Consider the following 27,093-nt stretch of genomic DNA (forward strand, 5'->3'; position numbering starts at 1 on the left):
TTAAATCAAAATTGATTTATGTTCTAACTCTATGGGCAAATGGCATGATTTCCTAAAAACTAACCTATAAAGTGTAGTTCAAGTCTTAAAGGCTATTCTATATGCCCAAAGAGTGTTATCTACTTGCTGATAGTTTTCATCAAGATTTGCTTAAGTTTCCTATCTATGATTTCTACTTCGCCACTTGTTTGACGGTGATAAGGTCTAGCAATCATATACTTTACCCCATACTTTTTCATTAACTTTTCAAATTGGTGATTGCAAAAATGGCTACCACCATCACTGATTGTGGTACGTGGGGCACCAAATCTAGTTAAAACAAACTTTTCAGAAATTTTACCATAATTTTTACATCATTGAGCTTCCACCCCTTTAGATACATAGTCTACTCCTACAAAGATATATTTATTTCCATATGAGGATGGAAATAGCCCTATGAAATCAATTCCCCATACATTAAACAATTCAATTTCTAATATGGACTGTTGAGGCATCTCATCTCTCTTTGAAATATCGCCTATCCTCTGACACTTATCACACTTACAAAATTTCTCTTATGTTTAAACATATTAGGCCAATAAAAACTAGATGTTAAGAATTTTTCAATAGTTTTTGAGACACTATAATGACTGCCATACTCAAAGGAGTGGCAATGATAGATAACATCATTTATTTCCTCCTCTAGTATACATCTCCTAATTATTCCATCATTACATCTTCTAAATAAAAGAGGCTTTTCCCAAGAATAAAATCTAATATCATGCAAGAATCTTTTCTTTTGTTGCCAAGATAAATCAGGTGACAAGACACCATAAGACAAATAATTCACAATATTAGTAAAACATGGAAGTACAAATTTCAAAACATACAGCTGCTCATTTATAAAAAATTCATCAATTGGCACAATATCATCATCATTATTTTCAGTTTTTAGTGTAAAAAGATGATCAGCCACCACATTCTTAACGCCTTTTTTATCTCTTATTTCTAGGTCAAATTCCATAAGTAACAAAATCCATCTAATCAACCTGGATTTAGCTTCTTTCTTGCTCATTAAATACCTAATTGCTGCATGATTAGTGAAAAAAATTACCTTAGAGATTACCAAGTAAGAGCGAAACTTATTGAGTGTAAACATTACTGCAAAGAACTCCTTTTCTGTAGTAGCAAAATCAATTTGAGCCTTATCAAGGGTTCGACTTGCGTAGTAAATGGCATATGGGTTTTTATCTCTCCATTGGCCAAGGACAACTCAAACAGCAAACTCGCTTACATTACACATGATTTCGAATGGCAAAGTCCAGTTCGGAGGTTGCATGATGGGAGCTGTTATTAATGCTGTCTTTAACCTGAAAAAGCATCCATACAATCTTGATTAAAATCAAATTTAACATCATGATTCAAAATATTTGTTAAAGGTTTAGCTAGTTTAGAGAAATACTGAAAAAATCGTCAGTAAAATCCGGCATATCTAAGAAAACTTTGCACTCTTTTGATAGTGGTTGGAGGGGGCATTTTTTCAATAATTTCTATCTTGGCTCAATCAACTTTTATTCCCCTGTTTGAGACCAAATGCCCTAGAATGATGCCCTCTTGGACCATGAAGTGGCATTTCTCTCAGTTCAATACCAGATCATTGTCAGCACATCTCTACAAAACCTTAGACAAATTAGTCAAGCATGGATCAAAATTAGTGCCATATACTGAAAATTTATCCATGAAGACCTCCATAAAATCTTTAATAAAGTAAAAAAAAATGGCCATCATACACCGCTGAAAGGTGGCAGGTGTTTTACACAGTCCAAATGGCATTCTTTGATAAGCAAAGGTACTATAGGGACAAGTAAAAGTGGTTTTTTTTCTTGGTCTTCTGGGTGGTTGGGATTTGGAAAAATTCTGAATATCTATCCAAATAATAAAAATAAAAATGCTTGGCCAATCTTTTTAACATTTGGTCTATAAAAAAGAGAGGAAAATAGTCTTTTCTTGTGGCATTATTCAACTTTCTATAGTCTATGCACATTCTCCAACCTGTAACAGTTCTAGTTGGAATCAATCCATTCTTCTCATTTTTAACAACTGTCACTCCACCCTTTTTTGGTGCAATATGCATAGGACTAACCCACTCACTATCAAAAATAGGGTAAATAATACCCACAGCTAGTAATTTTAGGATTTCCTTTTTAACAACATCCTTCATTGTAAGATTCAATCTCCTTTGGTGTTTAATGGAAGGTCTACTATTTAGCTCTAGGAAAATACTATGCATACAAACTATTAGGCTAATTCCCTTTATATAATCAATTGTATAGCCCAAAACTCTCATGTATTCTCTCAAAACTCTCAACAATTTGTCAATCTTAATATCAGTCAAAGATGCATTAATTGTAATAAGATATGTTTCATTAGGTCTAAGAAAAGCATACCTGAGGTTGGAAGGGAGAGATTTAAGATCTACCTTTGGGGTATCCTCTACCTTTAATGATGGTGGTTTAATCTCCAAAGTCTACACTTTTTCAAGCTGAAAAATTATAGCTTCAGGGTGTGGAGGTGAGCTCTCTAATTGTTGTGCAAAAGCAGCTATGTTAGAGTTGTCATCATCAATGCTCCCACCATGGACTAGGCAATTTTTAAGGGTGTCTTATGGATAGCTTTTTCTAAAATACTCTTGAACAATCTCATCTATGATGTCTACCCACAAAAAAGGCTCAACTTTTTCATGTTTCTTATTCATGGCTGGATTGATGTTGAATATCATTTTATCATCTCCCACTCTAAGTGTCAATTTCTCACCCTTTACATCAATTAGAGCACCAACAGTGGCCAAAAATGGCCTTCCCAACAAGATAGGAATTTTATGTCTTCTTCCATGTCTAAAATGATAAAATCCATTGGAATGTAAAATTTCCCAACCTTGATAAGCATATTTTCTAGGATGCCTTTTGGATACTTAATTAAACGGTCAGCTTATGAAAAATATATGTTGGTGGGCTTCAACTCTTCCATATTTAGCTTCTCATATATTGAAAAAGGCATTAGGCTGACGCTGGCTTGAAGGTCACTTAAGGCATTTTCCATACAATTATCATCTATATGACAAGGAATAGAAAGTACACCAGGATCTTTGAATTTGGGAGGTAATTCATTCCCAATTATAGCATTGCATTACTCTCCCAAGTTGATGGTATCATAATCCTCTAGCCTGCTTTTGTTAGTAAGAATTTCCTTTAAAAACTTGGCATAACTTGGCATTTGGGATAGTGCCTCAATGAAGGGGACATTGATATACAACTTCTTTAGCACCTTAAGGAATTTGTCAAATTGTTTGTCTAGCTTCTGCTTGATGAATCTTTGAGGGTAGGGAAGGGTGAGTTTATAAGGTTCAAGTGGAATGTATGGCTTCTCTCCCTCATCTTGCTCACTTTTGCTCTCTTCCTCTTTTTCATTTTTTTTTTGCTCTCAACTGGTTTTTCTTCTTTTGTGCTCTCTTTTTCTTCTTTCTTATTTTCATTCTCTTGCCAAACTTTCTTACCACTTCTCAAGGTCACCACTTTACATTGTCCTTGGGGTTTTTATGGTTGGCTAGGTAGTTTGCCATGGGATTTAGTTCTCGATGAGCTTGCTTGTTGAGCCAATTGATTCTCTAACATGCAGTTATGAGCTTGCAGCTGATCCATGATTTGTCTCATGTGTTGCATTTCATCCTCTAATTTGTTATTCATCTTGCTTTGTTCAACAAAAAATATCTCCACCATGGTTTCCAAAGTTGGTTTTGTTTTAGGAGGTGGAAGAAGTTATTGTGCTCTTGATTGATATCCAGGAGGTGGCTGCCATGCGGACTAAAATTATGACTGAAACTGAGGTTAATTCTGCTGCATATACTGCTGGTTATGAGTATAGTTTGAGTTTTGACCCTATTGACCAAAAGTTGCTTGTGGTCTTCATGTTGAATTGTTCACATTAGAATAAGCATTTCCCATAGGTTTTTATTGATAACCTCCACATAAAGAGCTTGTCTTGTGAATAGTCATCATCATAAGAAGAGTAATCAACTCCACAACTTTGGGTTCCATCTACATAGGCAGCTTGTTACATAGTTGCAGGAGTTGAAATTGTTGCCTTTGTGCAAAAATCACTAAGCAGCTGAGTTAACTGATCAAATCTTGCATTCATGTAGCTTATTGAATTAAGTTCATAGATCCCAGCCTTCTTGGGCTCAATTGTTCTAGGATTTCCCCACAAATGGGTATTATGAGCAATTTTCTCTAGCAGATCATAGCATTCTTCACTTGTCATTCTCATGAAATCTCCTCCCGCTTGTGAATCAATTGTGTTTCTTATGGCTGGAGTAACTCTGGTGTAGAAATTCTGAATAATCATCCATTTGGGGATTTTATGATGAGGACACTACCTTTCAAGCTCCTTGAATCTCATCCAAGATTCATACAAAGTTTCATCATCCTTTGGTCTAAATGCTACCATTAAATTCCTCAAATGAGTGGTCTTCCCAGGTGGGAAAAACTGTGATAGAAAAGCTTTAGACAACTGCTCCCAAGTTTCAATAGTAGCTTGTGGAAGTGTATTGTACCACTTCAATGCTGAATCTCAAAAAGAGAATGGGAATAAGGTGAGTGGAATCACTTCATCTGGAACTCCAAATTGTCTTTGAGTGCCACATATCATCATAAACTTCTTCAAATGAGAATGGAGATTTTCAAGTGGGCCGCCCCCAAATTGTGAATAATGGACTATCTGAATGAGATCAGTCTTTAACTCAAATTTGTTGGCTCCAATGATAGGTCTGCTATCTCTTACATCTGCACATCTAGGAAAAGCATAATCTAACATGGACCTCCTCTGAGGATCATTTTGATTAACAACTTTATTCTGTTTATTCTTATCATTTCCTCTATTATTTCCATCATTAGCTCTATTTGGATTCTCCGTGTTTTCAATTTTCTCCTTTTGCTCAAGTCTTTGTTGTTCTTCTTTTTCTGCTTCCTTTCTTCTCTTCTATTCCTTTTTGTTGGCTCGACAAAATTTTTTAATTTTAGGGTTGAACGATAATTGGGTATCACTTGTGCTTTTCAACCATCTCATAAACAATCAAAGTACTTGAAAAACACAAGGAACAACAGTGAAAATAAAAGAAAATGAAAATTTTAATCAGCTTAAGACAATTAAAATCCAATTTTAAACAAATAATTCCCCAGTAATGGCGCCAAAAACTTGATGTGCTATAAAATAACTTTCGCAAGTATATGAGTCACTGTAACACAGATTTAAATATGTCGTTCCCACAAAAAAATTGTGCTTAAATTGAAATTAAATAAATAAGCTAATTAGAATGCCCAAATTTAAAGATATTAAAATGAAGTTGAGGTTTAAATTGATTTTTAGGAATTTAAACTAAATTAAATGATTAATTAGTTTAATTGAACTAGATGACTAAAGCTTAGGCTGAAATTTGCAAATTACGAATTTGGGATGATTTAAATCTAACTTCAATAAAATTAAAATGATTCTAGAGATAAGGCTTTTCAATATTACTTGTTTGTGTTTTATCCTTAATTTAGCCAAACATATGAGATTCGCAATTTTGAAGGAAATCAATTCTTAGTTCTTTGAAACCTTTCTCAAGAATTTTAAAGATGGTTTTCATCAAATCAAACCCTCTTTTCACAGTATTTCAAGCATGAACAAAAACTCATTTAAAGCTCTAATTGACTTTAAAAGTCCTTTTAATCTTCTTAGCATATTTCTAACACCAAGAAAATAAAGTTCATTGCATGATTATCTATCCCAAATATTTACTTTTTAGTCCATCTATAAAAGGATTAAAAGTTAACTTAATGAGGGTCTTCATCAAGCAAGACAATAAGTTCACAAACAATAAATAAAAAATGCAGCAAATCCCATTTAGAAAGCTAAATCAGTTCAAAAATTATATTACAAAATAATATTTACATACCCATCTCTAGATCTCAAAGTTCTACCCACTAGACATGGTTTCAAGACAAACTCAAATAGAGAAATGAAGAAGAAATGAAAAACTAAGCTAAGGGAAAGAAAAAAAACTCAGTAAAAATGGTGAAAAATCTACTGTTGGATTGTTGTAGAAGACGTCCCTTTCAGCTGCTGCAAAAACTGATCTAAGAAAACTCCTCTTTTTCCTTTTCTTTCTAGCAAAAAATCCTTTGTATTCTTCTTAGCCAAAATATTCATCTTAACAAAAACCAGTATCTACCCACTAATTAACCAATAGTTACTGTGGCGGCTGGGCGGAGGAGGAAGACTGACCTGGCTCATCTAAACATTGTATCAAAAATTTTATCAATATTTACTTAAAACAAAATTTTAAAGAATCAAGGGATAATCCTAAGTTTTGTCAACAATTTGGCAGAGTTTTCCTTATACCTAGGACCTACCTAACTTGCAAAAAAATCCAAATAATACTTTTAAATCTCAAATTCCCACAATCATATCTCATCAACATCATATGGCCCCTTCTGGGCCCTCCAAAATAGTCAATTCTCACAAATTTGAAAAATTACATTTTAATCCCTATAAGTATCATTTTATTATAAATCATTCAAACAAGCTCTAAAATTTCTAAAATTTTGCCTCGCAGTCCTTAGCAATATTACAAAGCTAATACAAAAGGAATTATAATTTTTTAACCTCCCACGAATATTTTATAGATTTTTAATCTAAATCCAGCCTTGGGGGTTTAGGTTTACCTACGCCAATTCTGACACTTAAAACGCGTTTGGGACATCTAAAAATGGTGGGGTAGCCTATAACTTTGACTCGGTTTCAAAGCAATTTCAGTAGCTTATTTGCTCGGCTCGAAATTGTAGATCCTAGCGACAGTCAAATTTCCACGAAACGAAAGTACCTACGCGAAGCATACAATACCAGGGGTTAGAATAAAATATTTACAAAATTATTTAAGCTCATTTAAAGCTTAAAAAATCATTACGAAATTCGTGGGATCTACCAAAATTTTAGTGTCAAAAAATTTTGAAATTTATATTATCACGAAGCTCTCGTCATATAAAGTACGCCGTCACTCTCGGAATTCCTGTGGGATTCTCAATTTGGGATAAATTTAGCTCAAAAATCAAAATGGGCTAAAATTTTTTGGGCAAGAATTAGACAAACCGCTTAATGAAAATTAGTGTTCTTGGTGTCTATGGAAAGCTCTCGAGGTGTAGATGAGTTTTGGGATAAGACCCGGTCTAATTGGTGGCCGGATCGGTCGAATTTTGGTCTAGAAGGTGCACGGTCGGCACTGCACGTGAGGGAGCTTCAAGCAGGATTTTCCAACGTTTGGGGTGGCGGCCGACGGTAGGGGAGGTACTAGGCAGTGCACCGGTGAGCTGGGAAGGATGGAGTGGAGGCTGGCCGGCAAGGAGAGGAGGAAGGAGAGAGAAAATGAGAGAGAGAGAGAGAGAGAGGGAGAGTATTGGGGTGCAGCGGAAGAAGGGAAAGAAAAAGAAAAATGGGCCAGTTCGATTCAATCGATCTGATCCGGTTCTGTTTAATTTGGCCAGTCTAATTTAAGATATCTAAAATTGAATTTTTTCTCTGCCCTGGGACTGAAAATGAGGCCTAAAAATTTCAAAAAAATTATCGAAATCTCAAAAAAAATTTTGGAGTTCAAATATATTTTTGGTTTTACCACGTGGTCTTTAAATTAATTTTTAAAAATCAATAAAATTTATTATCTTAAGAAAATCAAGCCCGATTTTTAAAATTTAGAAAAATTTCAAATAAATTTTTATAATATTTACTATAATAAAATAATAATATTTACATATAAAATAATTATTTAAAAATTAGGAGTGTTATATTTTTCCCCACTTACAGAAAATTCATCCTCGAATTTTACACAAGGCAGAATAAAATTACAAGAATACATATTGAATAGATACAGGTACTTGCTACGCATATCCCGCTCTGACTTGCAAGTACACTCTTTTATTAACTAGCTCCTCCATAAAACCTTAACCATAAGGATCTACTTTGACCTTAACCGCCTTATCTAACAGTTCACTATGGCTACTAGTTGCTCCTCAAAAGTCAAGTCTTCATTCAACTCCACTGTATCAGGTTGCAGCACATGAGAAGGGTCAAGTATGTACTTCCTAAGTATGGAGATGTGGAATACTGGATGAACATGAGAAAGGTTTGGTGGTAACTCCAACCAATAGGCCACTGCTTCAACTCTGTCAGTAATATCAAAAGGTCCTATGTATCGGGGTGCTAGTTTGCCTTTCTTCCTGAATCTCATAACTCTCTTCATAGAGGAGACCTTCAGAAATACATATTCACCCACTGCAAACTCTACATCCTTTCACCTAGGGTCTGCATAACTCTTTTGCCTGCTGAAAGCTATTTTCAGACGTTCTCTGATCAAAGGAATCATTTTTCAGGTGTACTGCATCAGGTCTATATCATGTACCTTTGCCTCTCCAACTTCTGTCCAATACAAAGGGGACCTATACTTCCTACCATATAGCGCCTCATAAGGTGCCATCCCGATGCTGCAACAATAGTTGTTATTGTAAGCAAACTCTATCAAGGGTAGCTAATCATCCCATTGTCCCTCAAAGTCCAGGACACACATACGAAGCATGTCTTCCAGTGTCTGAATAGTCCTCTCCGACTATCCATCTGTCTGAGGGTGAAAAGCTGTACTGAAGTTTAACTGTGTGCCAAGTGCCTCCTATAGCTTTCTCTAAAATTGAGAAGTGAACTGGGGCCCCCTGTCAGATATTATGGAAATAGGAACTCCATGTAATCTTACTATTTTACGAATATATAGCTTGGCATATTGAGCAACAGAGTAGGTGGTCCATATAGGAAAGAAATGAGCTGACTTGGTCAAGCGATCCATTATCACCCATATTGAGTCATATCCACGTGTAGTATAAGGTAACCTAGTCACAAAATCCATAGTAATCATTTCCCACTTCCACTCTAGGATAGGGATCTCTTGCAACTTCCCTGATGGCCTATGATGTTCAAACTTTACCTTCTAACAAGTCAAGTACTTGGACACAAAATCTGTTATGTCTCTCTTCATGCCATTCCACCAATATCTATCCTTCACATCATAGTACATCTTGGTGAAACCTGGGTGGACATTATAGGGTATGCAGTGCACCTCTTGCATGATCTTAGCTCTAAGGTTGTCCACATCTGGCACATATCCTGGAGCCTTGTATAAGAGCACCATCTATACCAAACCCAAATTCACAATCTTCTCCCTGCTATACCCTTTTTACAATTCTCATTAATTGGGGGTCTCCATGCTGGGAAACTTTGATTTTATCTCATAAGTCTGGCCTCACCCTAAAGTGGGCTAGCAAAGCACCCTCATCTGAAATATCCAGAATCAGACCTTATTCTATCAACTCCTGTATCTCCCGAATCAATGGTCTCCTTTCCACTGATATATGGGCCAAACTGCTAGAAGACTTTCTGCTCAAGGCATCTGCCACTACATTCGCTTTTCTAGGATGGTACTGAATGGTGTAGTCATAATCCTTCAGAAGTTCCATCCATCCCCTCTACCTCAGATTTAAGTCCCTCTGCTAAAAAATGTACTTTAGGCTTTTGTGGTCAGTGTATATCTCACACACTTCACCATACAGATAGTGCCTCTAGATCTTTAATGCAAAAACTATAGCTGCCATTTTCAAATCATGGGCGGGGTAGTTCTGCTCATGCCTCTTTAGTTGCCTTGAAGCATAGGCCACTACCTTTCCATGCTGCATTAAGACACACTCCAACCCAACCCTGGAAGCATCATAATATACCATATATCCTTCACCACTTACCTACAATGTTAACACATGAGCTATAGTTAGACATTCTTTAAGCTTCTGGAAGCTTTCCTCACACTCATCTGACCAGAGGAATGGGACATTCTTTTGAGTTAGCTTGGCTAGGGGAGCTACTATCCTAGAGAAATTCTGCACAAAGTGCCTATAATAGCCAACCAGGCCTAGATAACTCTGCACTTCAGTAGCTGTTGTAGGCCTAAGCCAGTCAGTTACTGCCTTAATCTTCTTGGGATCTACTTGAATACCTTCATTAGAAACCACATATCCCAAAAATGAGATGCTTTCCAGCCAAAATTCATATTTTAAAAATTTTACATACAATTGGTGCTCCCTCAAAGTCTGCAACACCATCCTCAAATGTCGAACATGCTCTTCCTCAGTCCGAGAATATACCAGAATGTCATCTATGAATACAATGATAAAACGATCTAAGAACGGCTTAAACACCTTGTTCATCAAGTCCTTAAAGGCCGCTGGTGCATTAGTGAGTCCAAAAGACATCAACAGGAACTCATAATAACCATACCTTATCCTGAACGCTATTTTTGGCACATCCTCACTTCAAATTCTCAGCTGATGATTACCCAACCGTTGGTATATTTTGGAAAAGTACCTCGCTCCTTGTAGTTGGTCAAATAGGTCATCAATCTGAGTAAGTGGATATTTATTCTTAACAATCACTTTATTCAACTGTCTATAATCAATACACAACCTTAGAGATCCATCCTTCTTCCTCACAAACAGAATAGGAGCACCCCAAGGTGAAGTTCTTGGATGGATGAAACCCTTGTCTAGAAGCTCTTGTAGCTACTCCTTTAGTTCCTTCAACTCTGTTGGTGCCATCCTGTAAGGTGGCAAAGAAATGGGGTTGGTACCAGGTATAATGTCTATACATAACTCTATTTTCCTCTTTGGTGGTAACCCTGGAAGCTCTTTAGGAAATACATCCATGAATTCCCGGACAAGAGGAACATCTTCCATACTTATACCTTATGCAGATGTGTCCCTTACTAGTGCCAAATAACCTTGACATCCACACCCCAACATTTTCTTGGCACTGATCACTGACACTAGATTATATGGAGCCTTGCTTCTATCACCATCGAAACTAAACTCTTCTACCCCAGGTATATGGAAATACACCTTCTTTATTTTTGCAATCTAGGGTGACATAATGAGTTGATAGCCAATCCATCCCTAAGATTTCATTAAAGTTTATTACTGGTAAAAGAACTAAGTCTGCTAAAAGGATCTTTCCATCTACTACCACTGGGCTACCCGAAAAAACCATATCTACATCTATATTATCGCTAATAGGGGTAGCTATATACAAAGGACACTATAGAGCTATAGGATTCCTACCCAACCTCAGGGCAAAAATAGGGGAAACAAATGAGTGTGTAGCACCCAGATCTATCAAAACACGTGCCTCAAAAAAACAGGCTGGAAGAATACCTGCCACTACTGCATTTGAAGCTTAGGCAACCTTATGAGTCAAAGTGAAAACTAGGGCTTGACCCCTGCCTTGAATTGCAGAGCCCTGACGTTGACTCCTACCTCCTGATCTGCCTCTAAATTCACATCCTCATTGTCCACGGCCTTATTGACCACTGTACTGACTACCCACCATGCTGGATGTGCTAGGGTGCATCTGACAGGGCACATTACTAGCCAAACCTTATGACCCCATTACATGCTCGCTGAATGTGGGACATTCCCTGGCAAAGTGGCCTTGTTGGCCACACTTGAAGCATCCACCAGAGCTCATCAAATAAGGCTCCAGGTGTGATCTGCCACATTGTGTGCATAGCACCAAGAAAGAACCTGAACTAGACTCAGAACTGTTGTAGCCTGAACTCTGACCATTGCTTGAACCATAACCTGGTCTGAATCCCTTGGCTCTATATTGATAGCCTACTTTCTTATTCCCCCTAATCCTTCCGATGTGGTGGCTCTGGCTACCACCCATGGTGTACATCTGTGGTAAACTGGATGACTCTTCAGCTCGATTTTTCTTTACTCTGCTTCCCTCATCTCCCATATAGCTAATTTTAATTTGCCTGGCCCTGTCCACCACTACATCAAAAAGTTAATCTGATAGCATAGCCAGATTTGCATACTTCCTATCTAACCCCTTTAGGAATCTCTTTACCTTCATACTTTCTATAGCCACGGCTGTAGAGGCATACCTACTTAGCTCTAAGAATTCTAAAGCATACTCATTCACAGATCTACCATTTTATCTTAAGGCCTCAAAAGCCCACTGCTTTTTGTCTCTGAAGCTTTCTGGTATGAATCTGTTGATAAATAATTCCACAAACTGCATCCCAAATAACCCCTCAATGTGGAGAAGCACATAGTCGGATATCCACAGTCTAGGAACGAGCTTCAATACATATTGCACACATTCTATTAACCTCCTACCAGTTAGCTGCAGTTCCATCCCTACCTATCTGCATTAGTCTAAAAATCTGTAGGCATCATCTGTCACGTCATAAGTGCTGGACACTAACTTCTTGAAATTTATAATTTGCTTGCAGGGTTCTACTCTTTGTTCTGTGGGTTGCTGCTATTGTGGAGGGCAGATCATGTACTATGCTATCATATCAATGATCCTCTGCAGACTAGCTAAAGTAGCTACCATTGGATCCATAGGATCCTTGGCCATGAAAGACTATTCCTGAACTGGTGGTTGCTGCTCTTCTACTTGAGTAGCTCTAGGTCTCCTGCCCCGTCTCCTTGGGGCAGGTGCCTTATCTCGTGTCGACACCTTGTCTGGCACCTCCCGTTTTGGCACTGTGGTAGCTCTTCTACTTCTATGCATTTTTCCTAAAATTCAGCAGCATTAGCCCACAAAAAGCCAAAATAGTATGCTACACATCTCTACAACTCATAATCACACATAGGCATATGAAGCAAAAACTAGATGTAAGGATGACAGTGCAAGGACAAACATGGACCCTATACTCTGCATGTGACTCCTAACCAGACTCTTCTTAAGGCCTTAGACATGTATTTCCCATATATCTAGAGCCTAAGCTCGAATACCATTATTATCATGACCCAAATTATGGGCATTTTTAAAATAATGAGTACATAAGACACTTTTTTAGGAACCTAAAAGTTTTGAGGGTTTTTAAATATTTTTAAAACTTCTTAAAACCTTCATTTTTTTCAAAAATAATTCATTTATTATCCATATTATCCTTAATAAATTTTAACAATTTAATATTTATTATTATTATTTAAATATTAAACATACCCTTTTACATAATAAGGATATTTAAATAATTTAAGCTTTTACTACTTTTTAATATTAATAAAAATTATTATCTATTAAAAAATTATCATTTACTATATATTCCTTTAAACAAAATATAATTAAAAAAATTCTACTTTACCTTCATTACTTTACTTTATTTTAATTAAAAAAAAATCTTATTTCTTTATAGTCTCCCAAATATAGTCTAAAGTATAATTGGTCCAAATTCTTCAACCGTTGACTATATATGTAATAGGTGCTTATTTTTATTAAAAAAAGTAAAAAAATTATCCTATTAATGCAATTTTTTAAATGATAAATAAATTAAAAAAAAAAATAAACATAAAGAGAATAACTGATAGTGGCTATAAAACGCAGGCCTTTTTTCTGGCAAGCAAAGCGAGAGGAGTTGGCCTATTTATAGTCGAGTATTCCACCTCCACTACCCAAGCTTATAAGTGCTCTCCTTCTTTCTTTGCTCTCTCACTCAAAAACTCCATTAACTATATTCAATGGAATCCAAAGGATATACCCAAGATGGCACTGTGGATCTTCATGGCCGTCCTGTTCTTTCCTCCAAAACTGGGAAATGGAAAGCTTGTGCCTTTCTAGTTGGTAATTAATTAACCATATCTTCTCTACTGTTATCGATCTTGAAGTTAATTTGCATTCTTTTCCATCTTCTTTTTTGCATGCTTAACTTCTTTTCTTTTCTTTTTTCTCTCTTTTTGGGTGCTTAAAAGTCCTTATTAAATAGCTAGTTTTTTTGGTTTTGCAAGATTGATTATTGGTTGTGTTTCATGAGAGACTCTCACTTTAAGCACAATATATTGATCACATATATAAAGATCATTGAAACGTAAAGCAACCATTAATTATCTTATGAAATATATACGTACTAATAAGATGTTTTCAATGTTGGATCCATTCTTCAGTATCTTCTCTTTATCTTTAGCTTTTACTGCTCTCTCTCTCTCTCTCTCTCTCTCTCTCTCTCTCTCTCTCTCTCTCTCTCTATATATATATATATATATATATATATTATTTTATGTAATCTAGAACTTGGAAATTATAGGATTTTGCCTTTTTGCTTATAAAAAAAGGAGTCTGGCTTTTTTCTTTAGTTGCTTAATTATATATAAATATGAACATAATTGATCATCAACAGGGTATGAAGCGTTTGAGAGGATGGCTTTTTATGGAATAGCTTCAAATTTAGTGAATTACTTGACAACCCAACTTCATGAAGACACAGTTTCATCAGTGAGGAATGTGAACAACTGGTCAGGGTCAGTGTGGATCACACCAATTCTTGGTGCTTACATAGCAGATACTTACATGGGTCGATATTGGACTTTCACTGTGTCCTCTCTTTTCTATGTCATGGTATCTCCTCCACTATGTGCTCCTTTATTAATTAAATCGAGTTATTTCTGTCTTCTTGTTAATGTCTTATCAAGAACCCCATTTGAAATTTTCCTCTTGAAATGAATCTTTCTTTCTTTCTTTCATATCATGAGAGGTTCATATTCACAATCTCTATCAGAGTGCACCACTTGTTAATTTCGACCATATATTGAACTACCTACTTCTAGATGGCCAATTGGGTTCCTTTTCTTTGCTTGTGGGACCTGTTAGGAATTGCTAATTTGATTATTGGATATTTATGAGCTGCAAATTTTGTTCTTCACAAGCATAAGATGCACATTAGACCTATAAGTGCAGTAGCTTTTCTTGTCTCATTTTGAATACCATAAATTCTTTTTTCTTTTTCCCTATCTCCTAGGTTGGGTGTTCTAGGGTGGTCTATTGACCAGGGTTATAATGGATGTGCCCATGTTAAGTTTTTCCTAGATTCATTATTAATAAATAATTGGGATGATTTTCTTCCCAATACAATGAACAAATATATATGTGTTTGAATATTTTTTATGCTATTCTTCTTATACGTTTGACTTGCAATTATCGAGTAATTAAATTAAAGGACTAATATATGTGATTTAATTTTCTCTTAAGGGAATGATACTACTCACAATGGCTGTTTCATTAAAATCCATGAGGCCAACATGCATAAATGGAGTATGCAACAAGGCTTCTACTTCACAAATTGCATTCTTCTACTCAGCTCTCTACATTATAGCAATAGGTGCAGGAGGGACAAAGCCTAACATATCAACTTTTGGTGCGGACCAATTTGATGATTTTAATCCACATGAAAAGAAGCTCAAGATCTCATTCTTTAACTGGTGGATGTTTAGCTCTTTTTTGGGAGCTCTATTTGCCACACTGTGTCTTGTTTACATCCAAGAGAACATGGGATGGGGTTTAGGGTATGGCATCCCTGCAGTTGGCCTTCTATTATCGTGTTTCATATTCTATATAGGGACTCCACTTTACAGGCACAAAGTTAGGAAAACTAAGAGTCCTACAAAGGATCTGATTCAAGTCCTCATTGCTGCCTTCAGAAACAGAAAGCTTCAGCTCCCCAATGATTCCTCAGAGCTTCATGAATTTGATCTCCAATATTATATTGATAGCAGAAAACGCCAAGTCCATCACACCCCAATTTTCAGGTATGTTATCTTACCATTACTAATACCACTGGAAGATCTAAAGCTACGTTTAATAAGGCATATAAAATTACATTACATTTAATTATGTTTGAAAAGTAGTCTAAAGATTTATTTCAAATGATTCGAGCTTATTGCTAAATAATTTTTCTATTAAAAATTTTTTTTGCTATTAAAATAGAAAAACATTATGGAAATAAGCGTACCATTTTCATTCCTGCAAATAATTGTGGCATGGAATCTGAAGGCATGGTCAATATTAGACCTCAAAATGGATTCCAAGTCTTTAAATGCCATTGGGAAGGAGCAGTGGAGAGGGGACCTCCCAAATTCATGTGCATAACTAGGAAATTTACTATGCCAATAAGCGAAAAAATTGTGGGGTTTCTCTTCGAGATTTGATAGCCGTTGGTTTAAATCCATGTGCATGGGTGAACAGTAGGAGCTAGTACTACTTTTGCTCATCTTTAATTAATGAATTGTCAACCCATCTCTGTCAAGTTGTTTCTGGGCATAGGAAGTGTCACAGTGCAATGGTGCGCTTCCCTTACCCCACCACTGCTTCATATCCAAACAAATTGTTGGTGAATTTAATGGTGGAATCCTCCACTACATAGCATTATTTGCAGAGTACCAAAAGTCTTCCTCTAAAGTGAAGCCATCAAACCTACTTTCTTGGAGGTTTCACCTATAATTGTATATATTTGTGATCTCAGGTGCTTGGACAAAGCTGCAATAAAAGATGTCAACGCCAGTGCTCATTCAAGCCCGCCATGCACAGTGACTCAAGTAGAAGGGGCCAAGCTTGTTCTTGGGATGATACTGATATGGTTAGTGACCTTAATTCCAAGCATCATATGGGCACAAATCAACACTCTTTTTGTCAAACAAGGCACTACCTTGGACCGTAGCCTTGGCTCTAATTTCCAAATCCCAGCTGCTTCACTAGGTAGCTTTGTTACACTCTCCATGCTCCTATCTGTCCCAATATATGACCGTTGCTTTGTTCCTTTCATGCGTAAGAAAACTGGGAACCCAAGAGGAATCACACTGCTTCAAAGACTTGGAATTGGATTTATGATCCAAGTTACTGCCATTGCAATTGCTTATGCAGTTGAACTTAGAAGAATGCATGTGATAAGGCTACACAACATCATGGGGCCTAAAGAAATTGTCCCTATGAGCATAACATGGCTAGTGCTTCAATATGTTCTTTTAGGGGTTGCAGATGTGTTTAATGCTATTGGGTTGCTAGAATTCTTCTATGATCAATCTCCTGAAGACATGCAAAGCCTTGGAACCACTTTCTTCACTAGTGGGGTTGGAGTTGGGAATTTCTTGAACAGCTTTTTAGTGACAGTGGTTGATAAGATCACAGGGAGAGAAGGAGGCAAGAGTTGGATTGGAAACAACTTAAATGATTGTCACTTGGATTACTATTATGGTTTCCTTCTGGTAATATCCACTCTTAACTTGGGGGCATTTGTGTGGGCTTCAAGTAGGTTCATATACAAGAAGGAAATCATAAAAGCTAATAATGAGAGTTGTGTCCAAGTGGAAGGGAAGACCTTGGACACATGTCCTCTAGGTTTACAAGTATAATTAAGATGGAGATTGAAACCTAATTAATTAATTAGTCACCATCATTCTCCTTGTAAGATATGAGTGTTAATTTTAGGTTCTTTGTTTTGCTGTTTTAATCCCACATGTAACTGGAATCCTCCATAAATAAATTTGTATGGATGAACTATTGTTCCTGCTCTTTGTAACAGATTCAGAACCTGTGGAATTGAGACTAAAACTGGTTTTTAGAAAATTAATTGACTTCATTTGTTTTGCAGAAAATATTTTCTTTTAAAACATCTTTTACATTTTTTTAAGTACTTGGAGCATTAAAAAATGAGTTAATAGAAATTTTTTTTTTTTGGTCAAAGTAAAAATTAAGTCATTTTAAAATAAAAATGACTTTTTATTGTTAAAAGAGGAAATCATCTTTTAGAATGTGACAATTTTAATAAAATGTGAAAATAGTTGTAAATAATTAACATAAACACATACTATTAATTTAATATTACAATAAAATAATGTAAAATATTTTCATGAAAAATATTTTCTTAAAAATAATTTTTACAGAATATATTTTCTTATAAAATAATTTATATAGAAAATATTTTTTATATATAAACTATTTTTTATGAAGCCGTTGAAAAGATAATTTAAATATAATTTTATTTTTTTGAAATTTTCAGGAACAAAATATATTAAATTAAAATTTAAAAGTTAAGATTTATTATAATTTTAATATTTTATTTTTTATATTATAAGAGACACTTAATTATTAAATTATTAACCCAATAATATGAATAAAAGCTTGCTAAAATTTTCTATAAAATAATTATTTGATTTCTGTGCTTTCTTGTTGACCTAATTGTACTTTTGGGCCCTTGAGAGGCTCACAGAAAATACAATGAACTTCTGCCTTTGTTCCACCACATACACTGTTACATATTAAAGGGAAATGATTTCAGCCACATTACTTCAAAGAGTAAATTAATTTGTCAACACTTTGAATAGGTCTCTAAATATGTTAAATTAATTTTTCTTAACAGTTGAGATTAATTATTTTATTTTTTGTTTTACTACACATGAATGAGATCTAAGTGGGTTTTCATGATCCAAATTAAATTTAAGGATCTCCTTGGTCAATTTATAGCTACTTAAATTACTTGAATAGGAAATATATGATTTTTCTTTATTGACATTATTTCTTAATTTTCATTAATTAAAAAAATTTACACACTTTAATCAATTTAATTTTAGCATTTTCTTTCATATATATATATATATATAGTTTAATAATATATAATTTACAAAAATAAATATTTGGCTAAAAATGACAACTTTTGATATTTATGAATGTTTAATAAATTTTTTTATTAAAAAAGGCAGCTCACCAATGACAATTAGCTTAGTAGTATTATAATAGTATTAGAGTAGCTGTAAGGATTGTGAGAACTTGAGTTTGTGTTCCATGGTAAAAAATAATAATAATAAAACAGCCCAAATGTGGTCCAGAAATTCATATATTGTCCTTCTCATAGCCCAAATGTGGTTCAGACTTGTCTAGTTAAACAATGGGCTAATGCCTAATTTAAATTAGGTCTGATTTTTTAAGTTTTGAGTTCCAATATCCCTTATGACTCAAACCAAAAAAATGGAGCTATGGGGGTTCGATTAGGTTTATTAAGATTAAAACATATTAAATGTAATTTATTCTGTTTATTTTATGAAAAATAATATTTTTAAATTTTTTAATATTTAAAATATTTAAAAAAATAAATTAACAAAAAATATTTTTCTGATAAAAAAATTAAGAAAAATGACTTCTTCCCTTTAAAAAAGAAAATTATTTTTATTTTTTAAATTTTGACCATTTTATTAAAATATAAAAATATTTGCACATAGATGATATAATATGAACTATTAATTTAACATTATAATTAAATAATTAAAAATATTTTCATGAAAAATTTTTTTTAAAATATTTTTCATGAAAATATTTTTCATATATAAACTATTTTCTGTAAAATAAATGAAATTAATATTAATAATTTTTAATTAATATATTTAAAGTTATACCTTTCGTCAAATAATAATATTAAATGACGCTTAACTTTATATTTATTCGATATAAAGTTACACATTCAATTTTTTGTTTTTATATAAAATAAAAAGAAATAATTTTAAAATTATTGGCTTACTCTTGTATGAATAAAAAGGAAAAGTCAGAATTTTAAAATAATATATTCTTTGTGGTTCATTTATTTTTTATAAGTTTGAGTTAAGAAATTTAATAGCTGTTCTACTCAAATTTGACTCCTCAACAAAAAAAAATACAAGCAAATTAAGTTGGTTTAATTGCAAATATGAATTTCCCCTCTTTCTTTTGGCAGTGTATCATTATCCAATAGACCTAACAACCAATATTATTAATTAAGTTGTTGAAAGAAAGTCAAGTATTGCCTGCAAACCCTAATTAAAATTCAAGAAGAAATAAAAAATTAGTTTGATCATTTATGATATGCATGGCAAATTAATTGGTTAACCTTTCAAAAGGAAATCAAAGCTTGTTCAAAAATATCTGCAGTAGTTGACCAACCAAATTTATTAATACTAGACCACACATTAATTAATATTAATTGTCTTCTCTTTTAGACTTTTATTTTATTTATTTTTTTTAATTTATAACATGGGCCTTTCTTTTATTAAGTTTTTCTATATAAAAATTGATATTGATTTGTCAATTAACATTAAGTAAGTTGTTTTCATAATTTTAAATTTTCAAATTTAAATTTTAACCCATTTTAAATGTTCACATTATTTATATTATCATCCCATCAATAATATTTAAATATTTTGATCAATAATACTGCATTGTCCTGATAGTGATGTAGTAGAGATTTTGATTATATGTTATTATTATTATTATTGTTATTTGGACATATCATTAGAAAACAATAGGCTGCTGTTAGCAAATTTTCACATATAGTCTTTTTTTTTTTTTTAATCAACAGTTCAACACCATTAAGATCCTCCTGATCAAGAAATTAATTAGGGGCTGCTCTCTAGATTTAGTGCATGCTAAGCAAGAAAATAAGATTTACTTCTCCTTTTTTAATATGACAACTAAAGCCTGTGTCTAAATTCTCAAAATTGATGGGTTGCTGGTCACATGGCCTCTGTGAGGAGCTATCAATCTATTAATTGAGTATAAAGTTTTTCTTTTATTTAAAATTATCTCTCACATTTAAAAAAAATTGAGAATTATTTTTTTTTTAAATTTACCTATTATTTTTACTAAATATAATAAATATTTATATAAGAAATAATTAAGAGAGATAAAAGATAACTTAATTGATTACTAATATATTTTTATAAAAATGAGATTATTCAATTATTTTCTTAATTATCGTACAAAATCTAAATACACATATAAAAATAGACAAGAAAGTAGTATATATTAACTGTTCAAACATTCTTTTAATCAAAATTAATGACTTTTGAGTTTGAATATTAATTGTTACCCTCTTTTTGAAAATAAATTATTGTGCACTCTTGAGACATATACTCTCTTTATAAAAATATTTCATTCTCTATTAATATAAAAAAGGTAAAATTTTATATTTAAAGGAATACTAAAATTTAATACTCTCAATGTATTGTATAATTAGCCTTTTTTAACATTATTCTTAAATCTTATCCTTCTCATAAACGTATATTATATCACAATAAATTTTATAAAATATTCTATTCGAATTGTGCTATAAATTTTTTAAATTGAATGATAATTCAGACCAATAAAATTATATATTGAAATGTAAAATCAAATCATAACATCAATCGATTGAAAAAAAAAAGGACAAAAGAAGGGGAAAATATATTTTAGAAAATCTAACTAAATGAAGTGATATGTCGGCCAGGCTCCAATTATTGATGTACAAATTGATAACAACTGTTAATTTTCTACATAAGTTTGGTATAAGAGAATATTTGGACCTAAAAGCTTTTCTTTAACTAGAGGAGAAAATATATATAAATATTTTAAGCCAATTCAAAGAAATCTAATTAATGCTTTTTTTTTTAATTTTATTTATCCAATGAGCTGTAGAGAGGGTTGATTCTTTTCATAAATGGTGAAGAATTTTATAGCCTCAGTTAAGCAAAGACATGCTGAGCTACTCTTTGAAAAAATAGAACATGATTCCAGCTAATCCTATTAAATGCCTATTTTAAGAAGGTTCAACTACAAAGAAAATTATGCCAACTTTGATTTTGATTTGTATTGAATTCCTTCTTCATCTATAATGTGCAAATCTCTCTCTCTCTCCCTCTGGGTGTTATGCAAATGATTGAATTTTGATAGATGAGGAATTAATAACATAGTTAATTATTTCAAGAGACTTTATGAATCTGGACTATAAAGTTAAGTTATAGCTTGACATATTTCTTTTTTTATATATATTTATAATTTGATAGTTTCACCTTCAAAAAATAAGAAGACCATTATGCTTGACTGACTTAAATTGCGTTCCGTGTGGTCGTTTTGGCGAATTATCAAAGTTGCAGTCATTTAAGGGAACTCAATCTTGCCATTTGTTTCTATTTTCTTTTTCTTTAGTATAATTACTTTATGCTAAGATTAAAACCCAAGACTTAACCATTACCAAGAGATTTCGGTGGTCCTCTTAGTTTTTATATCTCATAGCGATGATCCCTTTGCATTTAAGAAATTAATGATTTTTAATTAGGAAATTTTAAGTGAAAATATATCTTATTTGATTGATATTTTATCTCAATTTCTGAGAGTTTAAAGAAGAAATTTCCTTCACTTCTCAAGAAATAACTTCGTTACTGTTATAACATATACGCAAATCTAAAATACACATACAAATCGTACAATCACATAGTATAAAAAAGAGAAGAGGAATAATACAGGATTTAACGAGGTTTAACCGAAAATGTCTACATCCATGGGTAAAACAAAAGAAAAAATTCTACTATGATAAAAAAAAAAAGCAAGATACAATCACTCAGAACTCTCAAATCCTAAATTCAGTGTGTTTCTTGAGTATCACAACTCTACCACAAATGGTAGAATATTATAATATTTATATTGGTATCGGCTCGTACGCACTTCGTTACTATCACAAATATCACTTTTTATCTCAATCGGATCGCAACGCGAAACTTTCGGATGGAATCACAATTCGAGTCTAAATATATTTAAAATTCAAACTACAAAAATAACGGTTACTTTTGGGAAAATTGAACTTGTAAAAAGTAGAGAATTTGAATTAAACAGGGAAGGGAACTAAAGAAAAGAAATTATAACAGGAAATAGAGAGGAAAAAACGAATGAACCTAAGCCAGCAAACTGACAAACTAATCACCCACATTCCAAAAGGAAAAGCTAAAAAGAGAAAACAGAGGGCCCTACAAAGAAAGGATGCATGCATATGCTCACTGCACACAAGACAACAATACTTCAAAACCTTGAGGGGCCAATCTGTGACATTGAAGCAAGCTGGCTATGCAAGAGCAAGCGAAAATGAAACAAGTGGGGCTCCTCAAGATAATTCTACACTTCTCCAAAACAAACTGGAAGATTTGTTTATATTATGTATTTCTTGGCTTTCACTTAATTAATAAAAGATTCTTATTGCTCATAAAAAATTAAAAAAAAAAAAACACAGAAAAACAACTAAAAATTATATTGATGTAGAAATTAATAAAATATTAATTATAATTAAATTTGTCAAATAAATAATATGCTTTTAATTATTAAGACTAAATCAAATTAGGCATGTATCTCTATAATTAATTAAAACCTTCCCGATCGATATATATATTACACTTTGCCAAATTTCAAAAAATTCAAAAAAAAAAAACAAGTTTATTTTTTAATTAGGATTTAATGCAGTTCATAACAATGAAAACCTTTTTTTTTTTTTTTTTTTAATTTTTTTAGAAAAACTTAAAAATTGTTGATCTTGCATTTGCAACAAAAAAAAAAAAGTTTTTTACTACTACTTTAACTTTCAAAAAAAAAAAAAAAAAAAAAAAACAATTTTTTTTACTCGATAGGATTTAATGCAGTTCATAACAATGAAAACCCCTTTTTTTTTCCATCAAAATTTAATTTTGTTGAGAAATACTTAAAAATTGTTGAAGCATTAAGTTGATGTGAGAAATTTGTCCTAATCTTATTTTTAATTTATTATTTTTCTTTTTTAAATGATTTAAAAATAAATAATTATTATTTTTTTGACTTTTTTAATTAAAAACGAAAAAAAAAATTCTGTTTCTAAACGTAATTTTATTTTAAAAAAAAAAACTTATTTTCCTTATTAGAAAAGGATTAATCTATTTTCTTATTAGAAACAAAATATATTTATTTCTAATTCCATTTCTAATTAGAAGTGGAATTAGTAACAGAAACAGAATTATTTTTATTTTTAATTAGATTATAAATGGACGATATTTTATTTCTAAATTAATAGCGAATAGAAATTTTCATTTCTACTGATGCGATCTATGAAAATTCATAAAAATTAGTCAATACTTCATTCTTATTTTGGTCACTAACTTGAGCATCGAAGTAGCTGCTAACCAACCACCGACTCTCACTTGATTTCTGATTCTCAGGTAACCTTCAATCCAATCAAAAGGAGCATATCAAATATCCAGAATGCCCACAGCAATATTATCTACTATTATTAACAACAAAGTAATTAGAATTTTTTTTTTCTAAATTATTTATAAATCAAATTGGGAACCAAAATCTTCAATTTGGAAATGATTTTCATTTCTAAACTACTTTTTTTTCTTAGTGTCGGTGCATGTAATAACCTAGAAATATATTAATTATATGCACATAAATTAAAAGAAAAAGAAAGAACCATTCAATTTCATATATCTCTTAATAATTAGCCAAATTTTAGATAGAAATTGATGGATTTGTGTGGGACCTTAGATTTTGACAAAAATTGTTACAAGAAAAATTGACAAATTATCATCTCCACAAGTAGCCCGTGAAGCATACCTGACAAGAGACGTGTTCTTACTCAAAAGTCTTTAATCTTTAATTTCCCTGTAATTTTCACTAATTAATCAAATTCAAATCAATCCCATTTCCCTTTTTAACGTATTAGAATGCCATGCACCCACATAATAGTCTACGTGTTAGGTTAACTGCCCTGTGTCGACCACAAGAATCCTTGAGGAAATGTCGTCTATATAAATCCCAGTTTCCTTGCATTTCTTTCAACAACACAAACCCAACTTCACTGTGAATTTAGTAGTACTTAGTACTGTTTCATATATCCATGGCTTTTTCTTCAGTTTTCAAGGCTCCTACTGTGACTTCTTGTCTCCTTATCTTCATCTCTTTGGCTTCCATCGAGATCACCACTACCAAAGCTCAACTTTCAACAAATTTCTACTCCAAGTCTTGCCCTAACCTCTTTTCTGTTGTGAAACCTGTTGTTCAATCTGCCATTAATAAAGAGAAACGACAGGGTGCATCCATCGTTCGCTTGTTCTTCCACGATTGCTTTGTTAATGTAATTTTTTTTCCCTTTCTACTCGTAGTATAAGTTAATTGTGGCTCTGTTTCGCACTATTGTTAAAAGAATATTTTAAAAATATATATTAATTATAAAATATTAAAATTAATTTAAAATTAAATTTAATATATCATACTCATAAATATTTTAAAATAATAAAATAATTTTTTTCAAATTATTTTTCCTTTGAACTCAAAAGTTAGCTGTGTTAAAAGTAATATTAATTAATGTTATGTATAATTGCCTAGGTATATTACAGTTTGTTTTATGTGAACAAAAGTGTTCTGTTTACAATCCTCTTGATCACGGCTTAAAATACTATAATTATTGGACCCACTAATTTAATTATTATTATTTTTAGTTTATATTGTTATATCAATGATAGATTGATTTAAATTTCATGACAGGGATGTGATGGATCAATTCTACTTGATGACACATCTTCCTTCACCGGAGAGAAAACAGCAATTCCAAATCGTAATTCAGCTAGAGGATTTGAGGTGATAGACAACATAAAATCTGCAGTTGAGAAGGCTTGCCCTGGAGTGGTCTCATGTGCTGATGTCTTAGCCGTTGCTGCTAGAGACTCCACTGTTATTGTAAGTTTTGCTTTTGATGACAATTGTCTATCTGTTTTATAGACAGTTTCAAGTGGCAATTAATGAATTAATGATGGGGTTTTCTTTTGTTAATTAATTAATTAGCTTGGAGGTCCAAATTGGAATGTTAAACTTGGAAGAAGAGATGCTAGAACTGCAAGCCGCTCTGCTGCCAATAATGGCATTCCACCTCCCACTTCTAACTTGAACCAACTCATCTCAAGATTCAATGCCCTTGGCCTTTCAACCAGAGACTTGGTTGCATTATCTGGTTAGCTTTCACCCCTTCAAATTTCTGTCACATACTGTAAGAAATATTTTATTTAGCAGTAAAAATTTTTACAGTCAAAATTATAAATTTTATTGTGATAAATTTATAATAATAACATATGAGTTGCTAATACAAAATTATAATCACATGTATTTTATAATAAAATTGTGATTGCTTAAAATATATATATATATATATATATATATCATTATTAGCGATAATAATTATTAGTAATAATAATTGCTGTCCTTTCTTTTTATATACTATTAATAATAATTACTCATATTGCTGTTTTACGTTGTCATTATAGCAGCAAAATCTACAAAATTTTCACTACTAATTCAAACATTAGTTGCAGTGATATAATCAACTAACTTGCTAGTTAATTGGTCAAGTGTCTGCTCCATAAACATAAAGATTATATAATATATACGTGTTACAGGAGCGCACACAATTGGACTAGCAAGGTGCACATCGTTCAGGACTAGAATATACAATGAGACAAACATAGACAGATCCTTTGCTCAGACAAGGAGATCAAACTGCCCAAGTACCAATGGGACAGGGGACAACAACTTGGCACCACTTGATTTGCAGACTCCTACGACTTTTGACAATAACTACTTCAAGAACTTGCTTACCCGGAAGGGCCTCCTTCATTCTGATCAGCAATTGTTCAATGGTGGATCCACTGATTCCACAGTTCGCACCTACAGCAATGGCCAAAGCACCTTCTTCTCTGATTTTGTTACTGGCATGATCAAGATGGGAGATATCAGCCCACTTACTGGATCAAAAGGAGAGATCAGAAAGAATTGTAGGAGGGTGAATTAATTAATTATTATTGTGGGTCTTGTTTTTTATCCTTGGATTAAGACTTCAAAGAATAATTAGGTTACTTGCAACTTTAATTGGGTATGCATTACAGAATTTAGGTTATGTATGTTTGTGATTTTTCATAAAAAAATCCAATTGGTGTTGCTATTTCTTTCAAGGACACTTGTGTTCAACTGTATTGTATCCAATTTCTATTAATACAAAAACTTTATTTTAGGGCTATGACCATGTCTTTTTTTTTTTTTCATTGCAATTAATATGTTGATTAAAAGATTGTGGTTATCAATTATATACCATTCCAAAATTCACAATCAACCATAACAGAAAACCTAATTTGCTTAAAGCTGCAAAAGTGAAGAAATTAAGAAAGTTTTATTAATTATTTTTCAATCTATTTAGATTTAGCGTAATACTTCCAATGCTCACCCATAAAGTCAATTCCCCAGTCAACAGATTTTAGTGCTAAGCGAGGGAGTGGCCCAAGCTCATTCCATGGCTAGTGGGTTGGCTACTAGCTTATTGGATTATTTTCCAGGCCTGGTCATTTTGGGATGCTCTCTTCATGCCAGAGTTTC

General features: G+C 32.8%; 2 protein-coding genes and 1 non-coding gene across 3 annotated transcripts; all 3 read left to right on the forward strand.

Moving 5' to 3' along the window:
* The first annotated feature begins 4,390 nt into the window (after window positions 1–4,390).
* Window positions 4,391–4,496, forward strand: LOC131173671 (small nucleolar RNA R71). The gene has a single exon (XR_009143984.1). It is a non-coding gene; the product is annotated as a small nucleolar RNA R71 (small nucleolar RNA).
* Window positions 4,497–13,513: 9,017 nt separating this feature from the next.
* LOC110645835 (protein NRT1/ PTR FAMILY 5.1-like) lies at window positions 13,514–17,502 on the forward strand. Its single transcript, XM_021799096.2, has 4 exons — window positions 13,514–13,731; window positions 14,285–14,502; window positions 15,133–15,689; window positions 16,403–17,502. The coding sequence occupies exons 1-4, from the start codon at window positions 13,629–13,631 to the stop codon at window positions 17,286–17,288; spliced, it is 1,764 nt and encodes a 587-aa protein (XP_021654788.2). The 5' UTR covers window positions 13,514–13,628; the 3' UTR covers window positions 17,289–17,502.
* A 6,996-nt stretch (window positions 17,503–24,498) lies between these two features.
* LOC110645836 (peroxidase 4) lies at window positions 24,499–26,740 on the forward strand. Its single transcript, XM_058133812.1, has 4 exons — window positions 24,499–24,808; window positions 25,219–25,410; window positions 25,516–25,681; window positions 26,124–26,740. The coding sequence occupies exons 1-4, from the start codon at window positions 24,572–24,574 to the stop codon at window positions 26,513–26,515; spliced, it is 987 nt and encodes a 328-aa protein (XP_057989795.1). The 5' UTR covers window positions 24,499–24,571; the 3' UTR covers window positions 26,516–26,740.
* The last annotated feature ends 353 nt before the right edge of the window (window positions 26,741–27,093 follow it).

Source organism: Hevea brasiliensis, chromosome 14 (assembly GCF_030052815.1).
Source record: "Hevea brasiliensis isolate MT/VB/25A 57/8 chromosome 14, ASM3005281v1, whole genome shotgun sequence".
NCBI classification, from domain to species: Eukaryota; Viridiplantae; Streptophyta; class Magnoliopsida; order Malpighiales; family Euphorbiaceae; genus Hevea; species Hevea brasiliensis.

Coding starts and splice junctions, on each gene's coding strand:
- LOC110645835 (XM_021799096.2), top strand. CDS start 13,629: ATGGAATCCAAAGGATATACCCAAGATGGCACTGTGGATCTTCATGGC. Junction 14,503..15,132: donor CCTCTCTTTTCTATGTCATG/GTATCTCCTCCA, acceptor TTTTCTCTTAAG/GGAATGATACTACTCACAAT. Junction 15,690..16,402: donor CATCACACCCCAATTTTCAG/GTATGTTATCTT, acceptor TTGTGATCTCAG/GTGCTTGGACAAAGCTGCAA.
- LOC110645836 (XM_058133812.1), top strand. CDS start 24,572: ATGGCTTTTTCTTCAGTTTTCAAGGCTCCTACTGTGACTTCTTGTCTC. Junction 25,411..25,515: donor CTAGAGACTCCACTGTTATT/GTAAGTTTTGCT, acceptor TTAATTAATTAG/CTTGGAGGTCCAAATTGGAA. Junction 25,682..26,123: donor AGACTTGGTTGCATTATCTG/GTTAGCTTTCAC, acceptor TACGTGTTACAG/GAGCGCACACAATTGGACTA.